The 24,120-nt window shown below is 40.8% G+C and overlaps 2 protein-coding genes across 3 annotated transcripts; both read right to left on the bottom strand.

Moving 5' to 3' along the window:
• Positions 1-155: 155 nt before the first annotated feature.
• Positions 156-10,347, bottom strand: sytl4 (synaptotagmin-like 4). Of its 2 annotated transcripts, none has more exons than XM_080745507.1 (16): positions 10,202-10,347; positions 8,254-8,469; positions 7,820-7,929; positions 7,346-7,457; positions 7,059-7,235; positions 6,865-6,979; positions 6,663-6,762; positions 6,474-6,574; positions 6,215-6,310; positions 5,235-5,413; positions 4,616-4,718; positions 3,588-3,749; positions 3,261-3,363; positions 3,062-3,170; positions 1,678-1,886; positions 156-1,172 (listed from the first exon to the last, which is right to left on the bottom strand). In XM_080745507.1, exons 1-16 carry the CDS (start codon positions 10,318-10,320, stop codon positions 1,024-1,026), a joined length of 2,160 nt encoding a protein of 719 aa, XP_080601633.1. In that variant the 5' UTR covers positions 10,321-10,347; the 3' UTR covers positions 156-1,023. The 2 variants fall into 2 exon arrangements, with proteins under 2 accessions (XP_080601633.1, XP_080601634.1); XM_080745508.1 differs by having other exon boundaries at positions 8,410-8,469.
• Positions 10,348-16,524: 6,177 nt separating this feature from the next.
• Positions 16,525-23,648, bottom strand: trmt12 (tRNA methyltransferase 12 homolog). The gene is made up of 7 exons (XM_080746452.1): positions 23,529-23,648; positions 21,948-22,119; positions 20,583-20,781; positions 20,344-20,494; positions 20,106-20,215; positions 19,692-19,849; positions 16,525-18,593 (listed from the first exon to the last, which is right to left on the bottom strand). The coding sequence occupies exons 1-7, from the start codon at positions 23,582-23,584 to the stop codon at positions 18,204-18,206; spliced, it is 1,236 nt and encodes a 411-aa protein (XP_080602578.1). The 5' UTR covers positions 23,585-23,648; the 3' UTR covers positions 16,525-18,203.
• Positions 23,649-24,120: the final 472 nt, after the last annotated feature.

Below are 24,120 nucleotides of genomic sequence, written 5' to 3'. Positions count from 1 at the left end.
CCACATTGCTAGGGAGAACGCAAGAAGAACAATATAGCTTTTAGTTATCTTTCAATGAACAGTTTTAGCACTGGAGGCAAAATGGTGGACTGGCTGTGGAGCCAAAAACAAATGACCTTTCTACAATTACAGAGGAAACACATTCTGGTAGATAGCCAGTGTTTGGAACCAGCTGGTTTGTACTTTGTTAAAAACAGATGGAAACCTTTTCCTTTTTGTCATGTTTTTATTAGACGAATAATAAAATATTAAAATATTTAAATCCAACATTTAGATAATTCTGATGGTCTACAAATAAAAACAATTATTTGATAAAAAATAAAGATTTTGTGCAACTACTATAGATACAAGATACGTTTACATAAATGTATGAAGCTTGCCGTAAAATGAATTACCATGGACCACATTAGCACTGCATGGACTGAGATATGCTCCGTTTTTAACACCAGCAGTTTGTTTAAGGACCAACATTTACAGCATAATGATCAGTTTGCCAAGTAGGAAATCATAATGCAACATTACTCCATTTATTTTATGAATGCTTTGTGATTTTTGAATTGCAAAAATATAAATAGTTGAAACAGACCTTATAGTGCATTGAGGTACTTAAATAAAATAAAGCAAGAGCATATGGTTGCAATGAAATCCTTATGGCACATTTTCAACAGCGACAAGAAAACAATGAATTCCAGCAATAGCGTTGGTGCTTTGTGAAGTGGCCCAAATGGCGGACAATTGACTATTCACATGGCAGGCGTGTTGTTCCAACATCATCTCGTGTGAATATGGACAAAGTTATTTCAAGACTTAAAATACATTACACAGAGGCATGCGTCATGAGCTTTAGTGTTCAGTAGGCACATAAGCCGTCTGTTAGCTTACAGTAAATAATATTAATGTTTGTTCAGACAAGCCAATTGGGCTGCTGGTCAGCTTGGCTTGCAAATTAATTCAAGTCAATCTCACAAATTGCCTCTTGTCAGCATGTCCCCTTCTCAGTGTCCACACACCTCTTTTGTGTCCTCATTTGGCCTGGAGCTTACCCATAGAGGAGCGCAGCAGAAGACTACCCTCTGCCCATGAGTCAGGGTACTGCATCATCTTCTGCCAGAGACTAATCTCCTCTCCAACAGAGTCCATTTCCACTTCCTCCTTCCCGGTTGTCAGAATGCCTGCACAGGCAAAATTACGTAGTGAATAAACTGGGCATGGTGACTGCCTTTTACTGAAAGACCTTTTCTCAGCAGGTAAAAAAAAAAAGAAAACTCTGGAAACCCTCTTTGAATGGGGCTTTACTGTGATGGAACTTGTAACCTGCTTCTCTGACAAAAACATTTGGACATGGATAATACAATTTTGCCTTTCTTAGATGATCTACAAGCTCACAGCGTGTGTTCTGAGCTTGTAGATCGTCTATTTGCAGAAAAATATATAAATATCTATACCGATACAGTATCTATCTATATGTAAACCTGCACAAAGATGTTTAAACGATACTGACTCAGTTAAGAGAGGCATGTTCAGAAATGTTTTAATGACTATAAAGAAATAATTAGTTTTCCTGTGTATGGCTGAAGCCGTGAATAAACAAGGACATGTGTTGATGTAGTATGGGCCCTTGAGCCCTGAACAAGCAGGACAAATGCATTCAGGTTCAAAATGGTATACTGTACATACCTGTGCCAGTGCTGAGGCGAACCCCTCCCAGAAAGTCATTACTAGATAGGGCCTCTCTGTCCCACACAGTCAACTCCAGACACATGTCTCTAAGCTGCTCCAGGCTCAGCTCCTTGTATACAAATGTGTGGTCATAATGAGGATCCAGACTCTTCTTCACCACTGGGGTCTTCCTCTTAGTGGACTTGGCCTTCGCTGGTAATAAGTATCTGTGTGGCAGAACAAATGTGTTTAGATAAGTGACATTTGCTTATAATACGGATTAAGATGTTAAGGGCGGATACAAGGAGACACACACAGGCTGCGGACGGCGCGTGTCAAAACAGCCACCCCCATTATTTTCAATGAACACCGTCGGCATCAGGCGTGCGTTCACGCCTCGCCCACCGCTCTGATACGCCACTGTTTCCGCAGCCGGTGTGTGTTCCCCTTAAGAAAGATCGGGCACCTCGTGGGCTTAAATAAAGTATACATGATGATTTGAACATGCACTGTAAATTGTTGTCAGACTGACATTTACCTTTAAACTTCTTGTTTATGCCCAAAATGATTGGATATGCAGGTTTTGTAGAAATATTAGACCTTAATACTTTACATTACTTAACTCATCTGGTGCAGATCCCGAACTAGTTCGGCTTTATTTCAATCCAATACAATCTTTTTTTTATTAATTCACTTACCCCGAGCTGCTTGTAGAGTCGTGGGTGGTCCTGGCTCGCTAGCCGCTAGCCAGCTAGCCGTTCTACTCTGTCCGACGATATATTCCATTAAAAATGGTTTAAAATACATTTTTGAGCTCCCCAATGTTCACCCGATGTTCGGCGCCGCTTCCGATGAGTACACGAGTGTGCCGATCCCGAAGTAGTTCGGCTTTATTTAATTAAATGAATAAAATGATAAGAGGCCTTCTGAAGCCTGGCTTGATTTTTGTAGCTACTAGCCGAAAGCTAACAACGTCCCGGCCGGCCGTAATTTGCGAACGCAATCGCCAATCTCCGCCTAATCCAATGAAAGACCGCATCTTTAAAGGCTTATATCTCTTTTTTGTGTTTTAGGAAAGCGGCGCGAGGTTTATTTACGGCGAAATCGCCCAAAAATGATCTTTTAGATGACAAAATGGGAATAGCCATTCTGTTAGCATCTTCATCCGGGACATTTCCATGCCGTGCATGAACGTGAGCACGTCAGGTCCTGGAAGCTGAAGTCCTGGAAGCTAAAGCGCTCGCCTATGAGAGATGCGCTGGCATTCTTTGGCCCCTAGAGGGCGCTGGCACTCAAAGAGTTAAGACCATTTTTCAAATATATTTTTACATTCAATTCTACATTCTACATCTAGGTGCCCACTCTTCCGGTTACCGTTAAGGGTGGGAGGTTTGCCACTAACCCTTTCACGAAGGAATCCGACGTGCCGCCAGATTTCATTGCTGTCAGACTCTTTGCCTCTTTAATCAGGACATGCAGCTCTCCCCCTTCTTCAGCCTTTGCCTTTTTGCCTAGAGAGGGAGACATCGACACTGGCATCAAAACACAGGTTAGAGCCGACTGTGCGTGTCTGCTCCACTCTTGTACAGGTAGTACCTTACCTTTGCTTTTGTCATCTGTTGGCTTTTTGGGTGTGATGTATTTCAAGGAGATTACCAGCTCTCCTCTGTACTGAGCAAAAATGGAAGTCTGGGCAGTCACTGCCTGTATGCAAGAGAACCATGTTACTAACTAGATTACAATAAGAACAGGCACTATTAACCACTTGAATCCGAGCATCCAGGGTTAACATTAGCTGAAAATAGCAGATCTACAAGCTCTAACAAGACATTTGGTGTAGTGGGGGAAAAAAGAGACAACAAGATACATAGTCAACTCGGGTCAAGTTTAATAAGTATAGAGTGTTAAACGCACTTTCCGTGACATACCTTGCCCATGAGTGGAAGACATTCCTCCTGAAGAGAATCCAGGTCCTGGCAGTCCAGGGCAACCTCCACCTCACCCAGGAAGGCGTTGCGGCTGATGCGACCGTGGTGCCAGACCGACAGCAAAATGGAACGGGTCGGCAGTTGTGAACGACTGATGGCGTACTGGAAGAGGACAGAGGGTGTCTCATGGGAATTGTCTAAATCAGTGTTTATCAAATGGCCTGGTATGCAAAGCTTATGTATTTTACCGTTAAACCAAATTAAATCAAATAGCACAACTGTTATTATTATTATTATTAAATAATAGAAAGCAATACAGTAGTTATTTGCACATTATTAGTGCGGTTGCCTGAAGGGCAACACACTATTGTTAAATAATTACAATTTAGGCATTTAGCAGACACCCTTATTCCAGAGCGACTTTTTTGCCAATGAGGAACCAGCCTTTTCGTGATGTCACCTTTATGCAGCTTCTTCATTGGCTAAAAGCATTTTCTTCTGCTTCTCATTGGCTAAATGTTATGTACAGTAACATTATTGCATCTTTCTACATAAAAACGTGACGAAATGTTATGACCACAGTTTCAAATACATATCCTCAGGAGGCACAAATTTCAACCATTTCATTCCATTTCTTATGTTATATTGTTAAATAAACGATATAAAGAGCTCTTCAAAAACCAGGGGCTATTCGTTATTTTGCCACTGTATTTAAGTTGCTTCTATACGAACGAAGATGGCAATAAAATCAATATTGGTTTGCCGTCTACAATGTCAACATCAATTTTAAAAGGTCTCTGTAGGTGGAGTCATTATCTAAACGAGACATGGTGTGGGATCAGTAATCAGGGAGTGTCATTAAGTTCACAGCCTCTGGTCATCACACTCTAGCGACTCCCTGTTCTGGGGCAAACATTTGTCGAAATTAGACAACCTACAAGCTAGATTGTAGAGGGACAAAAAGTGGGGAGGCCAAGTATAGACCCCTGCCGCCCCCCCAGTCAGTGATATATAAGGTGTTTAATCACCTTCAATGTCTCTTTGTAGATGGGGTTCACTGTGTTCCTCTTGGTACTGGTTTTCCTTTTGCTTTGCCGGGTCTTCTCTGGGAGAAGGTAGCATTTGACATATCTGAAAAAACAAATTAAATTGGTTAAATTGTTCAAATAAAATGTTTTCGAATTGGTGCAGCAAACCCACCACAACTGCAATCCCTGCAACATAAATGGGATTCAAAAATGTCTGTTGACTTTCAATTTCCTGTGGAACTGGAGTAATCACCCCTAGGAAGTCATTATGTAAACACAGCCGCCCGATTATCTAAGTTGATCAAAGTCAAGTTAGGGGTGTGTATGGAGTAAACAAAGATTTCTTGGAGTCACGTTGTGTTGAGTCAACACTGCTGCAGCCTTTAGTTTGAAGGGTTGAAATGACAGACTTGGGAATTGGGAACAGATGTACAGCAAATAAATTATTAAATGCCGTAACTTTGAAACATCTTGTTTTAATATCAGTACTGAATAGTGTTATGGATAAGAAGAGAAGGCTTTTCTATTCAACATGCAGGGTTTCCACCAAATTACACTTTTTGCTGTGCTTTGGTCCATCCCCACAGTGTCAGAGGAGTGCTAGCTAGTGTCTACTTACGGGTTGGAGCGCTTCCGAGAGGAGTCCCCATGGGCCAGCCGTTGGCACTCCTTGATGAAGACATTCAAGGTCTGGGTATGTTCATCATAGCTGAGAGAGAAGATGATGTCCCCACTCACTTCTACACTGTCATAGTCCCCATTCTCACTGTAGATACTCATCATACTGCCCAACGTGCTCTGGAGAAACACGAGAGACCAGGGATGAGATACTGTTGAATAATTCTTGGTTACTTTAAACTGCACATATACACATCAATAACCACTTAAACCCTCTATACTTAGTCAAATTGACAGGTGTCAGCTCTGTACTCGTTTTTAGATTTGGGTTCCATAAGGCTTGAGCACTGGCTAGAGAAACTTATTTAGACGATGTCACTTCAAACCACATCCTGTTTGGTGATGCAAAAAATGACTGATAAAATCTAATCTAACATCAATTCCATTTTGAGAGCCATAATGACAAGCTCTAACACCGCTGTCTTTTAAGCACAAATTATGATTGAACAGCAATGCCGAGATCACACCATGTTCAATTAAGACAGGGACATGAAGCTACAAGCTGTAGCCAGACACTTGTCACTGCATGACACCGTGCTATGCAAAATAATAATAATAATTGAGCTAGCTTCAGCATTTTTGTTTTTGGTTGTTTTACCATTTCCACTCCCCTTCTCTCCCCACAATTACTGTTCCGTTCCATAAAAGGAAGAAAAACTCAGTTCCCGATGTTACTAAATTTTACCTAACCCTAACCCTTACGCAGTGTGGCTTGACTGAGCAACACTTCAATGGCGACCTGGCAAGCAATGTAGCTAGCCAAGCTTGGTTGTTTCAAAATCGTTAGTCACTAACACACTATTTTTCTTCCTATCCCCAAAATAAAAGCCCTGGGTTTCCGAGGCTACTAACACACTAACAGTCAGTGTGTGAACACAGCATTAGGAGAAAGATCAATGACAGTTAGTTAGTTTGTTTTACCTTTGAACTGGCCAGACTGGAAGTACTTGAGGTCACCGTCGTCTTTTTATGAATGCTAACCAAGTTATCAATATCCTCATCTTCCTCCTCGTCTTCCTGTAGTAGTACAGTAAAGAATTACAGAATTATTAAAGTCATGTACACAACAACATCTTTCCCCATCAACCTCTCCTTGTTGGTTGATGGATGATTTATTGATCAAATAAGACAGATACCATGATTAGAAATTGTGAAGGGGAAAGTGAGGTTAAATATTCACCTGCCCATCAAGGCCTGGCACAGAATGGCTCCTGTTGCCCATAGAGCCCTTTGATGGCTTGCCACCTCCCTCCTCGCGGAGGTCCAGGGCTGACGTGTGCTCTGTTAAAACATAAGAAAGTAGTCTAGATAACACGGCTCAATCTGACACCAGAATTCGCCAATGCTTACAAGCATACAAGACGCTTACCTGGAGGCTTTGTACTACGTTTGATACTCTTCTTGAAAAGTCCATCGACTTCCATGCAACTTGTCTCAGAACTCGAACTGACCTGTTTAGCCTCCGAGTCCTACAGTGAGAGGGAAATTAAGTTGGACAGCCTGCAGATCGACTGTCAATTGAACTGAATGAGCTACAGTATACAAAATACACATGTAATAGGGTCTCTCACTGTGCTTGCTAAAGAGTTGGAGCTGGGAACGCTGACTCTGTCTTGTTTGATGGAGGCGGTCAGACTGGAAGCACTGGAACCAGCTGGACTTGATCGACCCACAGTCTTCTCTTCCCTGGAAGATGATACCAATGTAATTGTTGTCAAACTAGCATGTAGCGCTATTACCTTTGTACCTCTGTACGTTCATTTACCTGGGTAGGTCAGGCGTCCCACGGCTAGACTCTGTCTCCGTTTTAGAACTGCTCAGACTGGCTTTCTCTGCCGACTCTGTGTCGCTGCGTTGTTGCGGGTCCTTTGACTCAACATGCTCCTTCGCAGTGCCAGACTCCCTCGACGCAACAGACCCAGAAGCCTCACTTGGTGGTGGACTGTCAAGGAGAATGTGTCAGCAGCACTGAGATTTCATAAATCCACAAATCAAACATTAGTCTAGAATATATTTTAGGAATTGAATTACAAAATCCATGTGATTCATCACCTCTTTTTCATTGTCTGATCTTTCTGTCTGGGTCGAGGCACGGGGGCGGGCATGCTGGTGTTCAACTCTGGATTCTTTAACAGCAATTCTCCCATTGTTTCCCTCTTCTTCACTACGTGAAAAGACAAATATTTAACTTAAGCCCTGTATACTTCTTCACAAGACGAATAGCGAAAATAGGCTGATCTACAATGTGTTTACTGTGATTGTAGATCAGCTTGTAGATGGGCCACTTTTGTTATTTTTTAAAGTTTTGGGGAAAGTTTTGAATACCAAAAAAGGGACACCAGGTTTAAAGTGAATAAATCACACTCAAGCCATTCCCAGAACTTTTTGTACTACAGTATTTCCTCATTCCATTTCTTTGGAACAACATTCCAATGACCCAGACATTCCTTTCGGGCCCTGGCCGAGCTCTGTTTAACTTCCTTGTTCAACAGTGTATGCCAATTGGCTTCCTCTTTCTGTACTCACATGGAGGTCTCTTTTTTATGGAGCTTCTCACCAGGTCATGTCCAGGATTAGTGGAGAAACGGTTGACCCTTTGGTCATAGAACCAGTCCCCTGTGCTTTTCCTTAAATCCCTACGAAAAAACAAAATCATTTACTTTATTATTGCAATGAAGGTTCTTACACAGATGCAGGATTTGCGAGTGATGATTGTGCCACAGTCAGCTCTTGCGCAGCCACTGGAGATCCCCGCCTACCGATAATAAACTTGTTTGGAAACCAACCCAGATACCATTGTCTTTTTTAATCTCCAAATTGTTTCCACCGAGTTTTAGCCTCTACATTGAATTTAGATTTCAACAGACATATCGGTAGGTGGAGATCTCCGATTGTCTGGCTACACGAGACTATGGTCAGTCAAGGCAGAAGTAATATACACAAAAAAGGGAGTCTCTTACGACTCTTTGGCACACACACTGCACAGCCAGGATCCACTGGGCTGGGGTGTTCTGCAGTTCCGGCACACATGGTGTTTACATGCCCTACACTGGCTAGAGGTGAGAGTCAGGCGACTCAGAGGCTCCTGGCAGCGGCCACAGCTGCGTTGACTGTACCTTCCACTGGCACGCTTGGCCCCTTTCCTCTTGATATCCAGCATCTCTGCCTTCAGCTTCCTGAAACAAGAAACACTTAAACTCATATGCAAAACACAGAATATCCTTACATTTTTTAGGTTACTAGGCTGAGGAGGAGGGCCGGTTTCCGCTATAAGCAATATAAGCGGTCGCTAACCACTAGGGGGGCCACATCAAAGGATGGTTGTGCTGGGAGTGTTCGGTATAACTACCGGTATGCCAAAATTCAGTTTTCTATGCATTTTGGGGAGTTAGAACCCCTTAAAGATTTTCGGCCCTGGATATACAGTGTGGATAGGTTTTGGATGAAGTATTTCTCCTTTTATGTAGATCAGGGGTTTCAATGTTTTTTCCGGCCAAGGACCCTTTAGCTGATAGAGATGAAGCAGGGACCCCATACTGTATATTCGTATTTCTTAGAATGCTTTCCATTCTGTCATACAGAAACGTGAATGGAGCTTGCATTGTAGCCTTGCATAGAACCTTAACATCTGTGCAGCTCACAGCCCAGACATCGTCATTGAAATTGTCAGCCAGATCTGTGCAGTTAATTTGGTAAGTAAGTAAAAACTCCTGACTAGATAGATAACTTAAAAATGTGTGAAAATGTAAAATCCATCCATCCATCAGCTGGCTCCCAATGGCTTTAAATATTTAGGCATTTATGTTTCTCTCAAATTTGAAGAAATGATAAAAAAAAAAGAATGTAGACCCAGTGGTAAATAAAATAAGAATAGATCTTCAAAGATGGAGACCCACTATCAATATCACTACTTCGATGGGTTGCTATTATTAAAATGTATATATTACCGCGACTTTTATATCCCATGCAGATGTTAATTACTTTCCAACTAAGTATTTCAAATTAATACATAGCATGATCTGTAAATGTATATGGAAAAACAAGCGCCCTAGGCTTAAGTTGACAAAATTACAGCTTTCCGTGAAAGAAGGAGGATTAGGCCTTCCCAATATTATGTATTATCAATCATTGGGCATCCCAAATTAGATACCTAGCAGAATGGATAAAAAGTGATGACAACTCAACATTTCTTGACTTGGAGGCTATTGGATGTCGGGTGTCCCTCTCTAAGTTGCCATGTTGTGAAGGGAGCTATCTCACTTCATGAGATAAGGAATAACTTTATTGTGAGAAACACTCTGAAATTGTTGAACCAGATAAGTAGTTAATTACGTTTTCAGTAGCCTACTCGCTATGCAACACTTAAAAACACACGCAGCAGAAGGAGGAAAAGTAAATGTTTCTTAGAGATATTTGGGTGTGAAGTGTGGTTTACCTAGGATATTATGCAAGTAACACTCAAAAGTGTGAACTTGCTACTGTAGGTTCCTATATATGGTAGACATGTAAGTACCAGACTGCTAAGTGCTAAGTATCTGGAACAAGAGCCATGACACTTGCATGTGTTTAGATGCCACATTTGTGACTTAAGGGCAGTTCTAATCAAAGTAAAGCCTGTTTCATCATTACACTATGTCTCTACAGATCATAATGGTTTAGGATATATAAAACAAGGTCTGTGTGCTTACAATTGCACGTTGGTGGGTTCCTTTTTTACCTTAACTTTTGGTAAAAAAGGAACCCACCAAATCCTTCACTTCCGCTCCCAAGTTAATGCAGCTATTCTCACTGGACGCTGCTGCTGAGAACAGTCATGTACGATAAAGCGTGTGGGCAGAAGCGCATCTCGTGGGTTCCGTGCATTAGGCAGCTCATTATGTCAGTGGATTCAAAGTTTGTTCTTCTCACCGTACACGCTGCTCCTCAGCCTGCCTGAGCTCTGAATCCCTACGCAGGACCTCCAGGATCACCTCACGCTCACTGTCAGTCAAGAAGGCCAGGTTAATCATGTCTGCAGCCTGGGGCATCGTCACTTCACAGGTCCTGTGCACAGATTAACAGCCCGGTCCAGGCTGTAAAAGAGGAACAACATTGATCAAATACTGATACAGTAGTCACTTTAAGAAGGTGAATTCTTTTTTATTCATGACTTACAGATCTTCAGAAGGTGAATAATAAAAATGGAAGCCACAGCACTTGTGAGCCAAGCTACTGTTAGTCACTCACAACATTGAACATCTTAGCTATAGTGTGGAGTTGTGTACAGAGATGGATAGAGAAAGTGTTCTGATAAAAGGACTTGTAGTGATCTCTTCTCTACCCCCAATGTTCACTCACTGCACACTGCCTGCCATACAACTCACAGGACAGACACCTGCCTGAGGCAACACGTTACACTGAGGGAAGATTAAGAAGCCAACTGAGGCATCACTTAGTACACAATGGCATAACATAACAAAGCATGCCAACTGTATTGACACTCCTGTCTGACAAGCATAGGATTTCCAAAATAAGTAACGGGTACCCCAAATGTTAAATACAAATATTTCATACCCACCAGTCATGTGACTATCAAAAGACCATGATAATCAAGTCACCAGGTTGGGCTTTACTCAGAGCTAATAGTCCCACTGTGTCATATGATGAAGAGGAAGTATGGCATGAGAACATACAGAACATGGTCGATTTTTTTCTATTTTTTTCTTGAAATCAATAAATCAAGATTCATGTCTCCCAGCAACCAGGCTGTCTGAGACTTAAACCCCCACAGGGAGCCTCGGCCAGGGTGAAAGGTTGTGGAGAGAGAGGGAACAGGACGGGCAAAAACAACAAGGGCTCAACCTATCCTACAGTGCTCCCACCCTCTAAGGATACAGAGGGCCGGGTGGAGCTCAGCTGCTTAATCCTGATATGAAGGTTGTCATTGGCCATGTGCCTATCCGAATGTCACGCTCCATTTGAAGCGTCTAGGAAAAGCTAAACCAAGTGTTTGAGAAGACGAAGTAGAGGGGAAAAGTTGAGTGTTCACTGTTCAGATGTGTGCCGATTGTCCTCTACACTACAGTGCAAATCCAAATAAGGAAACTTTTTCCTCATTGTTTGAATGTCTTAGGGCCATCCTACTCCGTCTGGCTCCAGCACACACAGTAAAATACCAGTAAGGCAACTTCAGGGAATTAACCTTTAAGAAAGTAATGCATGCATGCATGCATGCGTCATTAAAGGATGACAGTGAGGATATTGCACTAACTAGAATAATCTTTGGAAAAGAACAAGCATGAGACATATGGGGTTAGGATCTCAAGCTGAAGCTACATAATAACTATACTATATACTATACTACATTTTCTGTCTCAAATTGCACTAAATAATTTCCTCTTCACCAAATTGCACTAAATAATGTCCTCTTCACCATACTCACAAGTTGTTGTGAGTCACAACAATAGATCATCGGTTTACATTTTCTTAGCACAAAAATACATTTCTAGTTTACTTATGAAGATTCTAATGAATTCAGACAAATAGGCTGTGATACGAATATACAAAGACTGTCAACAACAGACAGACTGTCTGTTGTTGACAGATAGGCCTACAGTACATCGATATATGGAATACATCATGCAATCTGTAATTCTGTATGAAATATCAGTCATTGTAGGGCTAGTCTAGGGCCAATAGTAACGGATAATTCACGCGCAAAATCGATATTCAGTCAACAAACGTGCACAAAATGCAGCTGTGCAGACTTCGAGACTTGTGGAAAAAAACGAAAGTTTGGTGTGAGAATATCTTGGAAAAGGTAACGGATAACCGTACAAAATCATTCACTGAAATAAAAAGTACATACTTTTACACCAGCACCTGTTGTTCAAAGCTGACGTCTCCGGGATAGAACTTATTCTCAAAACTGCGAGCGACAGACCACAATTTCGCAGGTGTATGGAAAACCATGTTCGGAATGAAAAAGTACTTTCACACTTTAAAGTTTAGACGGATTGGTGTGGTAGTAAAATTAGATCCATGTGATTAATTACCTCCCTCAGCGACAGTCAGGCACCGATCAGCTCGTCTCGCACAGCCGTACTGCACTGCACTCCGCTCTGTTTGGACTGGAGGAAGCTTCCAAGTACCCGGAAGATAAGGAAAGTTTGTGGTCTACCTCCACACTCCACAGACTAGTGCAGCTCAGCATTTTCCATGACAGGTGTATTTCCTCTTGGCTCTAATGTTTGCCCCCTCTCTCTCTCGCCGTCTATGTGGAAAATCTGGGCCATTATTGAAATTCTGCAACAGTTGTTGATTTCTAAAGAGGTTTGGTCAACTCCCCCCCTTCGCCCGAGTCAAAATTATACTTGGTAATAAGTGAAAAGGCGTTTGCTGCATTGATTGATTGATTGAAGACTTTATTAGAAGTTTGCATAGGAAAAGGTACAGTTTCATGACGGTACAGTTCACTGGTACAAGGTCTACTAAAAGGAGATCCATGAAAAGACTAAGCTTATTTCCACTGGAAACCATTGAAGTATCTCATATAACATTGAATGACAGACAAATAGAACACAGTACTATGCAGTAGATATGTAAAGAAAAACAAAATAGAAGACAGTAAGTCAAAACAAACAGTATATACAAAGAAGGGGCAGGGGAGGGTAGGGTTGGGCTAGATTCTTTTTTACCAGTTGCGAACGGCTGCTGCCTGTAAGTGGTTTTTCAGGGCAATTTTAAAGGATGCTAGTGATCCACACTCCTTTGTGGCCTTCGGTAAGGCTTTCCACATTTTGGTGGTATAGCAGAAAAAAGAGTTTGACCCTTTGTTGGTTTTGACTCTGGGTTGAAAGTGATCTGTGGCGCTGCCTCTGGTGTTGTAATTATGGACATCCTTAATGTTTATAAAGTATTTTGACAGGTACTTGGGTATCATAGTGGTGTAGTGTATCTTGTACACCAGGCCCATTGCAAGTTGCTGTACTCTGTCAACTACTCTGAGCCACCCCACTCTTAACTGGTGAGTAGCGGTGAGGTGAGTCTGATAGGGAAGTCTAAGCAGGACCCTAATTAGTTTATTTTGGGCTGTTTGTAGTTTAGTTTTCAGGGCTTGTGGGGCGTCACAATACCATACGTGGACTCCGTAGTCAAAGAGGGGCTGGATTATTGCACCAGCTATGGTCTTCAGTGTGTTGGAATTGACCATCGGGGCGATCCTCTGTAGGAAACGAGTTCGTTGGTTGATTTTATTTATTACTTTAGAAGTCATCTTTTCACTGGAAAGATTAGCTTCAAGGATACATCCTAAGTAAGAGATTTCGTTTTTTCGTGTTATGACCTTGTCACCCACTTTGATTGTGAAGTTATCAACTTTTTTGAGGTTATGATTTGATCCAAAGAGGATGGACTCTGTTTTACCCAGGTGAATTGATAATTTGTTGTCGTTAAGCCATGTGCAGATCTTACTTAGTTCAGAGTTAAGTGTCTTCTCAACCTGCAAGTGGTCCTTGCCCGAGACTAGGAGAGCCGAGTCATCCGCGAACAGGAACAGGTTGCAGTCACAAGCAGATGCCATGTCGTTCACGTATATTAGGAACAACAGAGGTCCCAGTATGCTACCTTGAGGAACACCACAGTTTACCGGGAGGGGGGGGGACAGGGTACCGTTAATCTCCACCACCTGTTCCCTCCCCACCAGGTAAGACTGCATCCACCTCACTGCTGCGCTGTCAAGACCGATGGCTTTTAGTTTCTCAATCAGAATAGAATGATTTACGGTGTCAAATGCCTTCTGGAGGTCCATCATGACCATGCCGCTATATTTGCCGTCATCCGCTTCGCGTTTGATTTGGTCAGTCAAATAGAGAAGGCATGTGTCAGTGGAATGAGATTTTCTGAATCCAGATTGGAACTCGTAAATCAGATTATTCTCATCGAGATATCTTGCTATCTGTTCGTAGACTATTTTCTCCATGACTTTGGATATGGAGCTAAGAATGGAAACGGGACGGTAGTTTCCAGGGTCTAGTTTGCTACCTTTTTTATGCAGGGGGGTTACTTTTGCTAGTTTGAAGTCCTGTGGGACATGACCCTGTTCGATGGAAAGGTTAATTATGTGGCAAAAGCGTCATTGCATCCTGTGGCTGCATGCATCAACGGTGGGGAAGTGGTTTCAGTGGTTTACGTGTTTTGATTTGATAACATCAGCTTGGCACTAAATAAAATAACAAAATAAAATAAAATAAAAAAACAATAATGAGATGAATGTTATAAAAAGAAAACGTGGCAGACAAAAATGGGAACTGGAACACTACCTTTTAAATGATAAATGTGTTCTCTCACCTGATAAGAAATTGTTAAGCAACCTGAATTAATTTTCATAGACCCCTGTTAGGCCTAGGCCTACACTACACAAGAGTGATTACTGTTTTCTATTTACCCATATTTAATGATGGTAAAACATTCACAAGTTAAACTCTGGAAAGTATAGCCTATCAAATCACAGCATCTGTATTTTATTTAGTAGTGATATGTTTTCTTTTTAAACCCATCTGAACTGACCTCAGCATCTACCTATTTTGATCTATGTATAATGACTGGAACAAAATCAAATATTTCAAAGACAAATAGACCATTTACAACTTTTAAGATGAAATTGTTTAAACCTAATAGAGAGGTTAAGCCTTCAGAATCATTACAATTGTGTGAATGGCAAAGTACACACAATGCACATACGTGGAAAATATTCTTTACAACAAATATAATTATGATTCCTCACATTATGACTTTATGAGTAGGCTAATTTGTCTTGGTTCCACTGAAGCAACAGTGGAACTGTGGACAGAAGAAACATTTCAACTATTTCATAACAAATATTAAGTGTCAGGGTGCCAAAATTATTCAGACAATACAATAGCATTAACTTTTATCTTTTTCTAAACTTTTAGTATTCAACATTAGACCACACTACTAAGATTAGTGTTTTTGGTAACACTTGCTATGCATCCCATGTCTATAATGCATTATAATCACTCAGCGTATAACACTGTATGATTATAGTTTTATACAAACTAAAATACGCATAACCTTTATTGCGACCATAGGTCGCAAGTTTACTATGAAAACCGGCACATCTTGTCCATGTATCTCTGTCTGTAGGTCACGCCTGACACTGTGGTTCCCCTGACACATCACAGTGACATCACAGGTCACATCACCTATTTAAAATTCCATATATGCGTATTCTCCAGAATCCCTTTTATGCCCATATATGAAGATCCCTGATGTCATCAATATACATCACTGGCCAGAGGGCCAAGACATGGCCCATATCTGTGTTGCTGGTTCAGATAGGGATCTCCATGTATGGGCATAAAAGGGATTGTATGTTGTGATGTCATGGGAACCACTCTAACAGAATCCCTTTTATGCCCATATTTGGAGAACCCTGCTTAAGCCCATATCTAACAGGACTTCATATGGGAAGTCCAATAACTGCTGTCAACCAAAATGACGTGTCATACTAGGTTCACCAGGTCATTGAGTGAGGGAATTCTTCCTGACCATCCAGAACATTACTGAATGCATGATTAGGACCACATGCAATACCTCCACAGACCACCAGTGGTCCATGGACCGCAAGTTGAAAACCCCCAATCTACAAAATGTTCTGAAAATGGGTAGGAAGCCGATTAGAAGAAAGATTTTGTTTATCTTTACAACCAAATCATATAGAGTCTTGACGCTTTAATTAAAATTCAGGCACCAATGCATAATTTACACACAGGAGTGAAGGATGGAATATATTTGACAGCATCTGTAATCTCCTCAGCCAGACCAAATGTTTCCCAGCGCTGCTGCAAACTCTCTACATTAAGAATGATTCATCAGCACCATGAACATGAATGATTGTTTTCCTTTCTCTTTAAACAATAGAATTTATAACCTTGCAAATAAGGCTTAATTTGTTACTTTGTTCTCAACAGCTGGTCATGGCCATTGCTAGGTTACAGAAAGGTAACTAAGTGTGTGCTCAGTGCTGATATCAGTAAATATGGTGGAATAATGTCTCATATAGAACATAGTAGAGCCATGCTTTGAAGGCGAGACAGTATTTTGAGCAGCACACATGAATTTCTGTTGCCATTTCAAGCATTCGGTGAAATGGGAGTTGTGAGTTTGTACATACACCATTTTTGCTACTTTTGTGCAACAAATAAAGTATAAAATAGCGGATTAATTTATGAAAAAACATAAAAAAGATGCAACAACATAGAACTTATACCATTACTGGAATGCATTGTAGTCATATAATGATAATGATAATTCATGTATTTTTCCAGACATAGTCACAAAGTGCTTTACAGAGCAGGGTAAAAGAGCAACATGATACGCATTTAAGGAAAATCTACAACAAAGGATCAGTGAATAATATAGCACAGTAGGCACACATTTTAAAATAGACACATGCAGATATAATCAATGAAACAAAAAATGGCAGGAAGAATTTAAGAAAAGGTTTTAACATGGAGGTGGGTTTTTAAAAGGGATATAAAAGATGACACTGATTTGCACGTCTTAAGTCAACAGGTATGGCGTTCCACAGCTTAGGGGCCTGGACTGCTAAAGCAAAAGCCACCATTTGTGATAGGCTGTGGTGTATCTCCAGGAGGCCCTTATCTGAGGATCTGAGGCTGCGCAAATATAACATGGAGCCTGTCCATTCACAGCTTGAAAAGTCAAGAGTAAAATCTTAAAATAAATTCTGACACTAACGGGTAGCAAGTGGAGAGCAGCTAAGATTGGGTTGATGTGGTGATGTTTCTTGGAGTTTGTAAGCAGTCTGGCAGCTGAGTTCTGTACTAGTTGTAGAAGGTATATTGCTTTTTTGCATAGGCCGGTATTAATAGAGTTGCAATAATCTAAGCGAGAAGAAATAAAAGCGTGAATTGTCGTTTCTAAATCTGCAGATGACAGAAAGCTTTTTGCTCTAGCTATGTTCCTTAGCTGGAAGTAGCACATTTGAACAGTTTGTGTTACTTAGGGAATAAAAGAGAGGTCAGAATTGAAGAGCACACCCAGGTTACGGGCCACCTCCTTTACATTGGGGGATAGGCTACCAAGCTCTGAGACGTATGGCTGTGTAGAAATTAGGGGACCAAATATTATAACTTCTGATTTTGCCTCATTTAATTGTCGGAAATGCAGGCAGCCCTTTAGACCCCTGCAGTACCCCACAGGTGAGGCGTACTGGAGAGGAAGAGGCTTCCCCGATCCCTACGTTCTGTCCTTTAAGTAGGAACGGAATCAGTTCAAAGCTGCTTCCACTTCCATTCTTCTCTCCTACACTGTTTTTTGAGTGTGATCATTAAGCCAGTACAGGCCATTCTTTTTGGGGTATTTGACTTTGTATGGTGCAATGGAGTCTAGCATATTTGGATGGGGGTGTTAGAGGGAGAGGCTAAAAAGGCCTGGCGGAAACGCTGACTAGAACAAGAGTTGAAAACACGGGAGCGGGAAGAAGTACAAGGCTTAGGGTCCGGAAGAGGGAGAAGGGTCTGAAAGAGTACAGCTTTATGGTCTGAAGGCGGAAATAGTTCTAGTTCTAGGTCGTTTAAGGAGACACCAGTGGAGAGCACAAGATCCCAAGATGTCCCTTTATGTGGGTTGGACCATTAACTGAATGTACAAGGTTAAAAGATTCATAGAGATGAATAAAAATCAGTGGCTAAGGCAGCGAAGGATGAGCAACAAATATGAATGAATGTTAAAGTCACTGATACAATCTCTGAAAATGCATCTATAAAACCAGGAAGTTTAGGAGGCCTATAAATTAAAATCTTACGTTTGAATTAGAAAGGCAAGAATCTCAAATTAAGAGAAGCCACCAATAATCAATATACTATAGATAGTGTTAGTTTAGCAGTCAGTTCAGCTTACAGAGTGGCCTGCACTCCAGGTCCAGCACCACATGGTGAATATGAGGTGCATAAGACTTAACATGCTCTATATGCTGGATACTTGTTGTCCAAGGTTGGCAAGTGATGTCTTTAAGTAGAGAGGCAATGCGGTTTGCCGTGTCATCAGCCCAGACTTGCCAAACCTCTCTGTCGGTCTTCTTCACAGAAGCTGCTTGGTTTGATTCACTGGTAGATGGAATGACTGCTGTGCTGTGTACTGGTGAGGTAACGTTCTGGTGAATGTGTAAAACCCCACCAGTATTCCTCTTCAGCAGTCGACAGGCAACAGGCCAGCCCTCCTCAGAGCTTGGTATTAGTCCAAGGTTTACTCTGTCTGCAACATCACATAGCTGGAGCTGAGAAACAGCAAGCAGGTCGTTGTTATATGGTTTCTTGTTGCCATGAGACAGATTTAAGTAATAGCTGTATACAGTAACTGTAGTTTGCCCTAGACTAAGGTAACTACTTTCATCCTGGCATCCCTATTTTGGGCATGCCATTGTAGGTGAACATTTAAAAACAATAGCTGATCTACAATCTACAAAAACATCACACTTTAATATAGATCACCTTTTTGGGGGAGTATAAAATAGAGCTGAATTCGTTAGCTACAGCAATAGCTGTATAACTATGATATAGTTTGATGTCCATTTCCATAAATAGACCCTGAAATGAACTGCTACACACACACAGACACGCACGCACACACACACACACACACACACACACACACACACACACACACACGTGCACACGCACCTCCGCTCACTTTAAACTTGGTTTGATTTTTTTTGTGTTCATTTCGTGTTTGGTGTGGAAGCAAGGGTTGGGCAAACGGGGGATTGCAACTCAACATTCATAGTGTCAGTGTGTTTCTAACTGCATGGTGCAGTTAATGCTCACTGTATTGTTGAAGTCTGTGTGGGTGGCATAATCATGCAGACATGAAAACTACAGACACTTTCCACTCTGGCATTAGAGAACTAAGATGTCACAATGAATTCTGTGTTGTAGGACCAGACAACTATGTGCCATGTTCCAAACATTACCGTTACTATCAGGTATTGCATGTATTCAAAGCATTTTTGCTGTAACTACTTTCAACCCATGGCATCTCTATTGGCATGTCATTATAAGAAAACATTTTCCAATGTCAGATCTACACGCTCACAACACATCATGATGCAACATGTTGTGAGCTTCTAGATCAGCCATTTTCATGTGACACCGTCATACAATCATACAAGTATAAAATAGGCTTAAGTGATTAATAGTTTATTGCATGATTAAGAGAGGGAAGCTGCAAGTTAATGATTTATGTTGACCGTCATCACAAGCTGTAGCAACGTCTTTGTTTTACACATCTGCTCTAAACTAATTTCTTTAGGTGTGAAATTTCTTATTAAATTGATGATTAATGCTATGAGATGTAAAAAGAGATGTTTCCTCCTTACTTGTCGGTTGTCTCCATAGTGAACAGTACAGCGATTTGATACCTTGTTTCCCTCAAGGTTTTTCGTCAGTGCCACCACTGCATCTGCATTCCATTCACAAGCATGGATGTGGCTAGCTCCTGCATGCACCAAATATGGCAGAGTAAAGTATCCAATACCTGAGACAAAACAAGTTAAGTTAAAATTAAGTGTACTAGATTAAAAGGGATTGATTGATGAAATCATGAAAACAGAAACTAATTTCAGTTAGGGATGTACGATATATAAACTTTGTCTGATAACCGATACATTTTGTGGTACCTTTAAATACAATAACAATCCAGATCATTTAAGATAGAATCACAGATTCCTGTGTGTAAAATATATTGTATTGATGGATGATGGTTCTGTATATACATAGTTTTCCTACAGTACCAGCATATAGATCCACCACGGTCTCCCCTCTGCAGTCAAAAGCAGCTACCCGGAGTTTCTCTGTGATATTTCCAGTGGAGAACATGGATTTGGTAACATCAAACTCATACCTGAAACAATAATAGGACTGTTAACAGATGCAACTTCATATGTGGGACAATGTATTACATTGTCCCACATATGAAGTTGCATGAATGTATAACATAAAAAGTACTGATTGATTAGGCCTATGTTTTACCTTATTCCATTGTCTATATGTGTCACCCAGCTATGTTCTCCTAAGAGCATGGTCACCGTAGGCGTTCGAAACCCATCCCTGGAGATCTGGCTCATCTGTGCCAGCCGCTTTGAGCCCAGCCCCTCGGCGACAGCTGGCCACAGCTCTTGACCTAGTGCAGTAAGTATGCTATATTGTAACTGATTACCTTGGCACACCTCTTGATGAAAGCAAAGTGTAACCGAATTTAAGGCTGTTACCCATTTTCTTCCACACTGGTAGAGAGAAATGGTTGTCCGCCATTATTACCAAGTCTCCATGACGTTGGTAGCTGTGAGGAATGTCCCCTTTTAGATCCTCTGACCAGCTCTCTCCATAAGATTCCAACAGATCCTGCAGGACTTTAATTAGTTTATTGACAGTTGTCCTTCCCCTCTCCCTCTTTGATTTTTGCAGTGCCTATTTCAGAAACAAGACAAAACGGAGTGACATGCACTGCATTTTTAAACAAACCAATTCACAGGGAAAAGCAAGGCCTTAAAATGCACACCTGATCAGGGTGCGTAGGCAGGAATACATAGACTCTAGAACAAGGGTTCCCAAACCTTTCAGACTGTGACCCCCTTAAATCATATTTAACTGGGGACCCCCCACCCTGACAAGCACTTGGAATTATTGGAGTTGAGGCATCACATTTAGTTTGACTCTGTTCCACGGATAAATAATGTGAGAATAGACAAACTACAAGCTCACAACACCACTCAGATCGGCTATTTTCACAATGTTTACCTCTTTCTTGTGTAATATTTGGCCATTTCTTTATTAAAAAAAGTCTAAAAAGTCATTCAATTGGGCCTGTATCGTGGTCCAGAAATCAAGGTACCTAGGCACATAAGCAGCCTGGTAGTGCTTTGTGGGTTCCACTAGTATCAAACTATAAATAAAGGTAGAAAAAGACCCCCCAAAATATCTAATAAAAATGACAAAAATTGATTAAATTATAACTTAGGAATGTGCAGCCCTGCATACACGTATATACTGTTCGTTTGTGTATTGTCGAGTACACAAACTAACAGATGAAGCACATGAAGCTAATCATCTGGTAGCCCCCAAAATAATTTGGGACCCCCCTTGGGATCCCGACCCACAGTTTGGGAACCACTTATATTTATTTGGACACTTTAAAAAAAAGGATCATTTTAAACTACAAAGTTATTTTCAGTTCTAACCCAAATGGAGGAGAATAATGGAAAAAATGCCCTTAATTAATAACAAAAAATTTAACAATTTCCATTTAAAAAAGTGTTAGATCATACAAATATAAGGTGCTGGGAGTGAAAATTATGAATATGATGAAGGGGTGCCTCGGAGGAAAAAATATATTTATAGGGGTGCCCAAGCTGAGCCAGAGGTTGGAAACCCCTGATCTAGAATACAATAAAAAAGACCTGCACACCATCTACACTTGCACAACAAGGACAACTTTATTTATGCAACCTTTTGGTCAATAGACCTTCTTCAGGCATCTGTTACCTTAAGAAGATGGTGTGCATGTAATTTTATTGTATTCTAAACAAACCAATTGGAGGGTTCTACTCCTCCTACACAACAGCCTCCATTATTACCTGACTCCAAACAATTTCACAGATGCCATAGGAAGCCACTTGGTTTTTGAGGCTTTGCAGATCAAGTTCTTTTGATAGACAGGAAGGTAAGATGGGCAAGGCCACTCTCCCATCATAGTTTTTCTGTAGACAGAATCTCAGGTCTAGAATTCCTTGGGACTGCAAATCTTTCCTAATAATAAACAAACAAACAAATATCCAAATTACGTTATTTGATCAAGGTTTACCAATCAACTGTCTGCATGTAGTCTATGCATAAGATGTCACATAAACTGTCTTAAACAAACTAGCGTTTTCATAGGCCTATAGAGAATGGCTGTGATGTTTCATACATTTGTCATGTATTCCATATAGGCTATAGGCCTACTCAGCCATAGGCAGTGGTGTAAAGTAAGTAGCCTACATTTACTTAAGTAATGTATTTAAGTAAAATAGATATTTGTACTTTACTTTTTTGTACACCACTGCAGGACCACATTTCGTCCAGTGCAGTGAGCACATAGGTATGGGGCACACAGCTGTCATTGATTAGGCTACCCCGCACCAACCTCATTAGTATTAGGCTACCTCATACAATAAATAAACAAGTGACAACCAACGAAGTCGCAGCAATTAATTATTGGGTGAGTAGAAACGGAGTGCTACAACTTTTCCGCCGCGACGAGTCGCCGACGCAAGAGGCATATTGATTGATTGATTGATTGATTGATTTTGATTGATTGATTGATTGAAGGCTTTATTAGAAGTTTGCATAGGAAAATGTACTGTTTCATGACGGTACAGTTCACTGGTACAAGGTCTACTAAAAGGAGATCCATGAAAAGACTAAGCTTATTTCAACAGGAAACCATTCAAGTAGGCTATCTCATATAACATTGAATGACAGACAAATAGAACACAGTCCTATGCAGTAGGCCTAGATATGTAAAGAAAAGGGGAAAAAAAAGAAAACAGTAAGTCTAAACAAACAGTAAGTATATACAAGGAAGGGGCAGGGGAGGGTAGGGTTGGGCTTGGTTTTTACCAGTTGCGAACGGCTGCTGCCTGTAAGTGGTTTTTCAGGGCAATTTTAAAGGATGCTAGTGATCCACACTCCTTTATGGCCTTCGGTAAGGCATTCCACATTTTTGTAGTATAGCAGAAGAACGAGTTTGACCCTTTCTTTGATTGATTTAAGACTTTATTAGAAGGTTGCATAGGAAAAGGTAGTTTCATGACAGTTCACTGGTATAATTAAGGTCAACTAAAACGAGATCCTAGTAAGCTTTTCGGCTTATTTACACGACAAGAACACTTTATGTATCTCATATAACATTGAAAGACAGACAGGTAGAACACATAGGCTACAATATATAATTAATAACAAAAATAAATAAAAAAAGAATGGAAAAAAAGAGAAAAATATAAGAAATAAAGATATTACAGTGGAAAAGGGGAGGTAAGAACGGGCTTAGTCGAGTAGGAGGAGTGAATGGCTGTGTTGTTGATACAATGTAGCCCGTGTACGTAATATCACAGCTATTAGCGCTTTCGTTGTTATTACAGTAGCTATAAGCAAATATACGGTCTCAACCGAGTTACCTCATTTTCTGTGCATGGCATTGCGGGACACGAACGCACAGGACGACGTGTTCCATTTCAACGGCCCACGAATACAATATTTGACAAAACAAAATCAACCGTGAAAAAAATGATATCAGGAAGAAGACCTGCAATGTAATTCTGTTCCCTGTCGGACTATTATTAAGACCGGACAATTTGAAGTGGAAAACTTTATTGTAAAAAACAGACAACACAATGATGGCAGACAACACAATGATGGACTTGGCCTGCACGATGAATACACCCATGATTGCAGAATTTATTTTTATTATTAAAGATGCCTTTTAAATGGAAAGAAATGCCAATGCATTGGGATATCACTTCTTCAGAATCAGTTCACGGCCAGTTGCCTTGTCACTCTGGTCTGGTGATGAAGGTATCGTCGTGTACCATTAGGTGGAGACAAAGAGCCAAAAGCTTACCTTTCTTCCAGTCATAACAAACTTGTTATAAGATATATAGTATTATGACTGAATCTTAATAATAGCATGTTACATAATAACAACAGCTAAGCCATGTTTATTTCCGTGATATGAGCAATTAATTCCTTCTTCAAAGCACTGATCTCTAT

Source organism: Nannobrachium achirus, assembly GCF_963921795.1.
Source record: "Nannobrachium achirus genome assembly, chromosome: 17".
NCBI classification, from domain to species: domain Eukaryota; kingdom Metazoa; phylum Chordata; class Actinopteri; order Myctophiformes; family Myctophidae; genus Nannobrachium; species Nannobrachium achirus.
This window is presented reverse-complemented; position numbering and strand designations above follow the sequence as displayed.

Coding starts and splice junctions, on each gene's coding strand:
- trmt12 (XM_080746452.1), bottom strand. CDS start 23,584: ATGGAACACGTCGTCCTGTGCGTTCGTGTCCCGCAATGCCATGCACAG. Junction 22,120..23,528: donor TGCCATGCACAGAAAATGAG/GTAACTCGGTTG, acceptor GTTTATTATTAG/GAAAGATTTGCAGTCCCAAG. Junction 20,216..20,343: donor CATATAGACAATGGAATAAG/GTAAAACATAGG, acceptor TTATTGTTTCAG/GTATGAGTTTGATGTTACCA.
- sytl4 (XM_080745507.1), bottom strand. CDS start 10,320: ATGCCCCAGGCTGCAGACATGATTAACCTGGCCTTCTTGACTGACAGT. Junction 4,719..5,234: donor TCTCGGAAGCGCTCCAACCC/GTAAGTAGACAC, acceptor TTGTTTTTTCAG/ATATGTCAAATGCTACCTTC. Junction 3,364..3,587: donor GTCTTCCACTCATGGGCAAG/GTATGTCACGGA, acceptor TCTTGCATACAG/GCAGTGACTGCCCAGACTTC.